The 9,854-nt window shown below is 46.3% G+C and overlaps 1 protein-coding gene across 2 annotated transcripts in view; it reads right to left on the reverse strand.

The window, feature by feature from the left end:
* The window catches only part of LOC140460481 (disintegrin and metalloproteinase domain-containing protein 12-like), a 180,747-nt gene extending 173,174 nt beyond the window's left edge, over nt 1-7,573 (reverse strand). For both annotated transcript variants that reach the window (XM_072555027.1, XM_072555026.1), the window contains exon 1: nt 7,434-7,573. In XM_072555027.1, coding sequence (XP_072411128.1) covers nt 7,434-7,559 — 126 coding nt within the window. In that variant the 5' untranslated portion in view covers nt 7,560-7,573. The remainder of the gene's footprint in view (nt 1-7,433) is intronic.
* Between the last annotated feature and the right edge of the window lie 2,281 nt (nt 7,574-9,854).

Below are 9,854 nucleotides of genomic sequence, written 5' to 3' on the forward strand. Positions count from 1 at the left end.
AGGTTTGTAGGGTGGAAGGTGAGCACCAGGGGCGTTCTGTCCTTGTTACGGTTGGAGGGGTGGGATCTGAGGGCGGAGGTACGGGATGTGGACGAGATGCGTTGGAGGGCATCTTTAACCACGTGGGAAGGGAAATTGTGGTCTCTAAAGAAGGAGGCCATCTGGTGTGTTCTGTGGTGGAACTGGTCCTCCTGGGAGCAGATACAGCGGAGGCGGAGGAATTGGGAATATGGGATGGCATTGTTGCAGGAGGTAGGGTGGGAAGAATGCATTACTTATGCTGAAAAATGTGTTGCTAGAAAAGCGCAGCAAGTCAGGCAGCATCCAAGGAGGAGGATCGACATTTCAGGCATAAGCCCTTCTTCAGGCTTATGCACAAAACATCGATTCTCCTGCGCCTTGGATGCTGCCTGACTTGCTGCGCTTTTCCAGTACCAGCATCTGCAGACCTCACTCTCTCCTAAATGTTTTATTTGTACCAGCCTCCACCACTTCCTCTGGCAGCTCATTCCATACACGTACCACCCTCTGGGGGAAAACATTGTCCTGTAGGTCCCTTTTATATCTTTCCCCTCTCACCCTAAACCTATGCCCCTCTAGTTCTGGACTCCCCCACCCCAGGGAAAAGACTTTGCCTATTTACCTGATCCATGCCCCTCATGGTTCTGAGAATTAATAAGAGTATTTTGGATGGAAGGGACATGAATTTGTCTTTGTAAAAGGTTTTATAAGTATGTGAAAAGACAAAGGAGCAGTTAGATTTCATGTTCCCTGCATTGTCACTCCTGTACTCTACTTTCCACCTTGTGATCAATCTTTTTCTCCTGGCTTTGCTGAATTATAAATTGCTCCCAATGCTCTAGGAATGTTATCTGTCTCCTGCTGTGGGGGAGGTGGTGCCATGAGTGAGCAGGGCTTTGCAAACATCCTATTTTTGTGTTTATGGACCCTAAATTCAGAAGATGAACTTTATTCATGTAATTTTTAAAAATTCCTTTTGTAGTCTGGAGACCAGGTGGTGGCACAGACTGGCGTGGAAACAATGTGATTCTGTGCTTCTTAATCCTTTATTTTCTATTTATTCTGATGATTATGTATTTTTTCAATTTATTCCTCATAATCTGTACCCAGGTACCTTTGTACTGAAGATGGCATCAGTAATGATGACTTAAACACTTCAGTGTACTCATGTGAGTACATGTGACAATAAAATGTCCAACCAGAGGGGAGGCCATATTGGATTTGGTACTCGGTAACGAACCGGGACAAGTGGTGGGCTTGTTAGTGGGTGAACATTTTGGTGAAGGTGACCACAATTCTGTGACTTTCACCTTGGTTATGGAGAGAGATAGGTGCGCACAACAAGGTAGATTTTACAATTGGGGGAAGGGAAATTACGATGCTGTAAGACAGGATTTGAGGAGCATACGTTGGGAGCATAGGCTGTCAGGGAAGGATGTGGTGGAAATGTGGGACTTTTTCAAGGAGCAGATACGACGTGTCCTTGATATGTATGTACCGATCAGGCAGGAAAGAAATGGTCGTGTGAGGGAGCCTTGGTTGACGAGGGAGGTTGAATGTCTAGTAAAGAGGAAGAAGGAGGCTTACATAAGGTTGAGGAAACAAGGTTCAGACAGAGCAGTGGAGGGATACAGGATAGCCAGAAGGGACCTGAAGAAAGGGATTAGGAGAGCTAAGAGAGGGCATGAAAAATCCCTGGCGGATAGGATCAAGGATAACCCCAAGGCATTCTATGCGTATGTGAGAAACCTGAGAATGACGAGAACGAGGGTAGGTCCGATCAAGGACAGTGGTGGGAGACTGTGTATTGAGTCGGAAGAGATAGGAGAGGTCTTGAACAAGTACTTCTCTTCAGTATTTACGAACGAGAGGGACCGTATTGTTGAAGAGGAGAGTGTGAAACGGACTGTTAAGCTAGAAGAGATACCTGTTAGGAAGGAAGATGTGTTGGACATTTTGAACAACTTGAGGATAGACAAGTCCCCCGGGCCTGACGGGATATATCCTAGGATTATGTGGGAAGCAAGAGAGGAAATTGCAGTACCGTTGGCATTGATCTTCTCGTCTTCACTGGCAACGGGGTTGGTACCAGGGGACTGGAGAGTAGCGAATGTTGTGCCCCTGTTCAAAAAAGGGAATAGGGATAACCCCGGGAATTACAGGCCAGTTAGTCTTACTTCGGTGGTAGGCAAAGTAATGGAAAGGGTACTGAGGGATAGGATTTACGAGTATCTGGAACGGCACTGATTGATTAGGGACAGCCAGCACGGATTTGTGAAGGGTAGGTCTTGCCTTACAAGTCTTATTGAATTCTTCGAGGAGGTGACCAAGCATGTGGATGAGGGTAGAGCAGTGGATGTAGTGTACATGGATTTTAGTAAGGCATTTGATAAGGTTCCCCATGGTAGGCTTATGCGGAAAGTCAGGAGGCATGGGATAGAGGGAAATTTGGCCAATTGGATAGAAAACTGGCTAACCGGTCGAAGTCAGAGAGTGGTGGTAGATGGTAAATATTCAGCCTGGAGCCCAGTTACAAGTGGAGTTCCACAGGGATCAGTTCTGGGTCCTCTGCTGTTTGTAATTTTTATTAATGACTTAGATGAGGGAGTCGAAGGGTGGGTCAGTAAATTTGCAGATGATACGAAGATAGGTGGAGTTGTGGACAGTGAGGAGGGCTGTTGTCGGCTGCAGAGGGACTTAGATATGATGCAGAGCTGGGCTGAGGAGTGGCAGATGGAGTTCAACCCTGCCAAGTGTGAGGTTGTCCATTTTGGAAGGACAAATAAGAATGCGGAATACAGGGTTAATGGTAGGGTTCTTAGTAAGGTGGAGGAGCAGAGGGATCTTGGGGTCTATGTACATAGATCTTTGAAGGTTGCCACTCAGGTGGATAGAGTTTGTAAGAAGGCCTATGGAGTATTATCGTTCATTAGCAGAGGGATTGAATTCAAGAGTCGTGAAGTGATGTTGCAGCTGTACAGGACTTTGGTTAGACCACAGTTGGAGTACTGTGTGCAGTTCTGGTCGCCTCACTTTAGGAAAGATGTGGAAGCTCTGGAGAGGGTGCAGAGAAGATTTACCAGGATGTTGCCTGGAATGGAGAGTAGGTCGTACGAGGATAGGTTGAGAGTTCTCGGCCTTTTCCCGTTGGAACGGCGAAGGATGAGGGGTGACTTGATAGAGGTTTATAAGATGATCAGGGGAATAGATAGAGTAGACAGTCAGAAACTTTTTCCCCGGGTACAACAGAGTGTTACAAGGGGACATAAATTTAAGGTGAAGGGTGGAAGGTATAGGGGAGATGTCAGGGGTGGGTTCTTTACCCAGAGAGTGGTGGGGCCATGGAATGCGCTGCCCGTGGGAGTGGTAGAGTCAGAATCATTGGCGACCTTTAAACGGCATTTGGATAGGTACATGGATGGGTGCTTAATCTAGGATAGAAGGTCGGCACAACATCGTGGGCCGAAGGGCCTGTTCTGTGCTGTATTGTTCTATGTTCTATGTTCTATGTTCTAAAACTAATTCTCATTTGAAATCGATGGAATACTATAAGTAAGTTGTATTTAAGGCATGGTTGAGCTGCTTTTCCACTTTTATTTTCCCACCAGTCAGGAATGAGCAGTTGTTGTAATTCAAGTATATTTTGGAGATTGCCATTTTCTATGCTGCAAAGACAAGGTGCAGTAGATACAGGTGTCCCCTCCTGACTTGGAAATATATTGCCATTACCTCAGTGTCACTGGAGCAAAATCCTGGATTCCCTCCAGAAGGCAGCTCACCCCCACCTTCTCAAGGTATAAACAATGACTGCAGATGCTGGAAACCAGATTCGGGATTAGTGGTGCTGGAAGAGCACAGCTGTTCAGGCAGCATCCGAGGGGCAGCAAAAGTGCCCGAAACGTCGATTTCGAAGCTCCTTGGATGCTGCCTGAAGTGCTGTGCTCTTCCAGCACCACTAATCCCGAACCCACCTTCTCAAGGCCCAGCCAGCGACCCCCACACCCCACAAATGAACAAAAAGAGAATTGATGAACTGTAACAGTAGGTCTGGAGAAGCTGGCTTTGTTTGAAAGAGACACCAAGTGAGGAGCTCTTTCCAATGGGACAAGAGCAGGTCAGAATGAGGTTATTGATCAAACTGATGTTGGGGAACATGGAGCTGTTTGTGATGTTGGGGAACATGGAGCTGTTTGTGATGTTGGGGAACATGGAGCTGTTTGTGACGTTGGGGAACATGGAGCTGTTTGTGACGTTGGGGAACATGGAGCTGTTTGTGACGTTGGGGAACATGGAGCTGTTTGTGACGTTGGGGAACATGGAGCTGTTTGTGATGTTGGGGAACATGGAGCTGTTTGTGATGTTGGGGAACATGGAGCTGTTTCTGGTGTTGGGGAACATGGAGCTGTTTGTGATGTTGGGGAACATGGAGCTGTTTGTGATGTTGGGGAACATGGAGCTGTTTGTGATGTTGGGGAACATGGAGCTGTTTGTGACGTTGGGGAACATGGAGCTGTTTGTGACGTTGGGGAACATGGAGTTGTTTGTGACGTTGGGGAACATGGAGCTGTTTGTGATGTTGGGGAACATGGAGCTGTTTGTGACGTTGGGGAACATGGAGCTGTTTGTGACGTTGGGGAACATGGAGCTGTTTGTGACGTTGGGGAACATGGAGCTGTTTGTGACGTTGGGGAACATGGAGCTGTTTGTGACGTTGGGGAACATGGAGCTGTTTGTGACGTTGGGGAACATGGAGCTGTTTGTGATGTTGGGGAATTTGGAGCTGTTTGTGATGTTGGGGAACATGGAGCTGTTTCTGATGTTGGGGAACATGGAGCTGTTTGTGGTGTTGGGGAACATGGAGCTGTTTGTGATGTTGGGGAACATGGAGCTGTTTGTGACGTTGGGGAACATGGAGCTGTTTGTGATGTTGGGGAACATGGAGCTGTTTGTGATGTTGGGGAACATGGAGCTGTTTGTGACGTTGGGGAACATGGAGCTGTTTGTGATGTTGGGGAACATGGAGCTGTTTGTGATGTTGGGGAACATTGAGCTGTTTGTGATGTTGGGGAACATTGAGCTGTTTGTGATGTTGGGGAATTTGGAGCTGTTTGTGATGTTGGGGAACATTGAGCTGTTTGTGATGTTGGGGAATTTGGAGCTGTTTGTGATGTTGGGGAACATGGAGCTGTTTCTGATGTTGGGGAACATGGAGCTGTTTGTGATGTTGGGGAACATGGAGCTGTTTGTGACGTTGGGGAACATGGAGCTGTTTGTGATGTTGGGGAACATGGAGCTGTTTGTGCTGTTTGTTGCCAGTGATCAGATGGATCTGTTGCTGGAGACTGGATAGCTGAAGGTTTAAACACACGCTTCTTTGTACACAAAGAGTATAAAACCGTCTTATTCCATGGTAAATGTAGCTAGCGTGGGGAACAGGAGATTGTCTGATCAGGACACCCTCATCACTGGCCTTTCCAATCTGGATTTGAAATTCAGTTCTGAGCCAAATCTGACACGAGTATTTTATTCATTCCCAAATGCAGATCCATGTGCCAAGTGATATCCTCCTTGATTACTCAGTTGAAGATGCTCAAACTCCCAGCTGGTGTATTGGAGGGAACCTCCTGGGAATTCCCAGCATTGTGTAGATCTGCCCAATAGGAAGGAGGAGTTTGCACTGAGAGCCCACAAGGTGGTTGTCATGTTCCTCTGGCTTGACCACAGTCTGGTTTGCAAACACACCCACATCGACAGCAAACAAACGTCTCCCATAAATGATCCCAGTCCACAGCCAGCACGAGGAACTCATTCCTATCATGCACTTGTAAAGAACAAAGAACATAGACATTTGGCCCTCGATGTTGAGCTGACCTGTGGAACCAACCTGAAGCTGATCTACCCCACACTATCCCATTTTCATCCATTTGCCTGTCCAATGACAACTTAAATGTACTTAAAGTTGGCGAGTCTACTACCATTGCAGGCAGTGCATTCCATACCCTTACTACTCTCTGAGTAAAGAAACTACCTCTGACATCTGTCCTATATCTATCTCCCCTCACTTTAAAGCTATGACCCCTCGTGCTCACTGTCACCATACTTGGAAAAAGGTTCTCCCTGTCCACCCTATCTAACCCACTGATTATCTTATATGTCTCTATTAAGTCACCTCTCAACCTCCTTCTCTCTAACGAAAACATCCTCAAGTCCCTCAGCCTTTCCTCATAAGACCTTCCCTCCATACCAGGCAACATCCTAGTAAATCTCCTCTGAACCCTTTCCAAAGCTTCCTCATCCTTCTTATAATGTGGTGACCAGAACTGTACACAATACCCCAAGTGCGGCCGTACCAGAGTTTTGTACAGCTGCAGCATAAGCTCCTGGTTCCGGAACTTGATCCCTCTATTAATAAAAGCTAAAACACTGTATGCCTTCTTAACAACCCTCTCAATCTGGGTGGCAACTTTCAGGGATCTGTGTACATGAACACTGAGATCTCTCTGCTCATCTACACTACCAAGAAGCTTACCATTAGCCCAGTACTCTGCATTCCTGTTGCTCTTTCAAAAGTGAATCACCTCACACATTTTTGCATTAAATTTGCCATTTCTCAGCCCGGCTCTGCCCCTTATCTATGTCCCTCTGTAACCTATAACATCCCTTAGCACTATCCACAACTCGTCCGACCTTAGTGCCATCCGTAAATTTACTATACCATCCTTCTACTCCCTCATTCAGGTCATTTATAAACATGATAAACAGCAGTGGACCCAAAACAGACCCTGGTAGCTGGACTCTAGGGTGAACATTTCCCATCAACCACCACCCTCTGTCTTCTTTCAACAAGCCAATTACTGATCCAAACTGCTATGTCTCCCACAATCCCATTCCTCCGCATTTTGTACAATAGCCTACTGTGGGGAACCTTATCGAACACCTTACTGAAATCCATATACACCACATCAACCGGTTTACTCTCATCTACCTGTTTGGTCACTTTCTCAAAGAACTTAATAAGGTTTGTGAGGCACGACCTACCCTTCACAAAGCCGTGCTGACTATCCCTAATCAAATTATTCCTCACTAGATGATTATAAATCCTACCTCTTATAACCCTTTCCAACACTTGACCCACAACCGAAGTAAGGCTCCCTGGTCTATAATTACCAGGGTTGTCTCTACTCCCCTTCTTGAACAGGGGAACAACATTTGACTATCCTCCAGTCTTCTGGCACTATTCCTGTAGACAATGATGACATAAAGATCAAAGCTAAAGGCTCAGCAATCTCCTCCCTGGCTTCCCAGAGAATCCTGGGATAAATCCCATCTAGCCCAGGGGACTTATCTATTTTCACACTTACCAGAATTGCTAACACCTCCTCCTTGTGAACCTCAATCCCGTCTAGTCTTACCTCAGGTTTTCCACAGTCACACTGCTCGCCTCTCTCTGTGAACATGTTTCCACACTGAGGATCCCCAGGCAGCTTTTTAAAGTCTGGCCGAGACATCAGACATACACCACGGTCACGGAGCAGCATCTTCTCAAAATCCCTTTTGCTGCAGCTACTGTAGCTTATTGGCCACGGTGCACTGGAAAACAGAAACATCAGAAAAAGGAATTTACGGTCAGCCAATTCACTGCTTCAGTGTGCTCCAACACGCAGTAAGACCATGGATGACCTTTCTCTGTAACTCCCCCATCTCATGGTGTCCCATATTCTCTCATTCCCTGAGCATCTACCAATCTATTACTGTTTCCTTTGAAGATACGCAAAAGGGGAATATTCACAGGAACGAGCAGATGGAGAATCCAAAACATACACAACCTGAAGACATTGATCCTCACCTCTGCCTTAAATGGCTGAGCTCATATTTCAAACCCCTCATTTGCTGCAAGGCTCCAAGAAGCGATGTTTTATCCCAAAGCTTTGTTCTCTATAACAGCTCAAAGCAGTTTCAAGCAGCCCGTGTGAATACTGTCCCAATGTAACATCCACCAAACACAATATATAACAACCCTGTGCCTTTCCTTTCCAACTTCCCCTTCACCAAACAAGCCCAAAGGGTCTCTCTTCCCTGACCGTGTGCAGCTTACAGCTTCCTGAGACCCAGGAAAGACCTTAACGAGGAGAGGTGAGGAGGCTGAAGAGTCTCCATATTCCCTGGTGCCTTGTGAAACCTCATGTATCCTCAACATTCAACTGAATCCAGAAAGAAGTTAGTCTTTTGTTTGTTTATAACCTTGTGAGCTTGCAGCCATTTGAGGGTGATACCCCCCACCCTGGTTCCTCAGGGGCTGCTCCAGTGAAGATATTACCATGATAGCATTGTCTCCCTTTCATTCCACTGTGGATTTGGTGTGTCAACCTTGGAATTAAGACTGGGAAAGATGTGTTCCCAAAGGGGAGTCATTTTGAGTGAAACAAGTCCCAGTGAGTCACTGGAGTAACTAGTAACTGAATTCAGCGGTAACCCTGATCTGTGGGATGGTCTGTGCAAGATCCATCTGGTGAATAAGAAACAGGAAGAGGAGGAAGCCATTCAGCTCCTTGAGTCTGCTCTGTCATTCAAGGGGATTGTGGCTGATCTGACATTCCTCACACCTGCCTTCCTGCTCTTTCTCCAGAACCCTTGATTCCCCGATTGATCAAGAACATATTTATCCCAGCCTCAAATTCACACAAAGACTCTGCCCCCACAGTTCTCTGCCCTGAAGAGTTTCAAAGACATACAACCCTCTGAGAGTAACAATTCCTCATCTCAGTATTAAATCACTGCCCTTTATTCTGAGTCCTAGACTCTCTCCCATGAGGGAAAACATCCTCTCAGTATTTACTCTGTCACACCCCTTCAGAAACCTGGGTAAAGCACAACAGGCCAGGCAGCGTCCGAGGAGCAGGAGAGTCAATGTTTCGAGCATGAGCTCTTCATCAGGTGATGTTGAAGAGCTTGTGTTCGAAACGTTAATTCTCCTGCTCCTCAGATGAACAGCTGCATTGCCTGATTTGACCTCAGGGTGTCCTGGTATTGACCTGGGATTAAGACATTGTGACTGACGAGATGACAAGATTTTCTATTTGCTGAAGGAATACATTTGTTCCTAAAAAAACATTTATTTGTAGGTTTATTAAAGAAATCTGTTGAAAGCCTTTCTTTTGTCCTGGATAGAGTCATCGAGTCCATAAGACATAGGAGTGGAAGTAAGGCCATTCGGCCCATCGGGTCCACTCCGTTATTCAATCATGGCTGGTTGGAATTTCAACACCATTTACCCACACTCTCCCCGTATCCCTTAATTCCTTGTGAGATTAAGAATTTATCACTCTCTGCCTTGAAGACATTTAACGTCCCGGCCTCCACTGTGCTCCATGGCAACGAATTCCACAGGCCCATCACTCTCTGGCTGAAGAAATGTCTCCTCATTTCCAATCTAAATTGACCCCCTCTCATTCTAAGGCTGTGCACACGGGTCCGAGCATCCCCGTCTGACGGAAACAAATTCCTAGTGTCCACCCTTTCTAAGCCATTCATTATCTTGTACGTTTCTATTAGATCTCCCCTTAACCTTCTAAACTCTAATGAATACAATCCCAGGATCCTCAGCCATTCATCATATCTTCGGCCTACCATTCCAGGGATCATCCGTGTGAATCTCCGCTGGACATGCTCCAGTGCCAGTATATCCTTCCTGAGGTGTGGAGTCCAAAACTGGACACAGTATTCTAAATGGGGCCTAACCAGAGCTTTATAAAGTCTCAGTAGCACATCACTGCTTTTACATTCCAACCCTCTTGAGATAAATGACATTGCATTTGTTTCTTAACCACAGACTC

This window comes from Chiloscyllium punctatum, chromosome 36 (assembly GCF_047496795.1).
Source record: "Chiloscyllium punctatum isolate Juve2018m chromosome 36, sChiPun1.3, whole genome shotgun sequence".
NCBI lineage: Eukaryota > Metazoa > Chordata > Chondrichthyes > Orectolobiformes > Hemiscylliidae > Chiloscyllium > Chiloscyllium punctatum.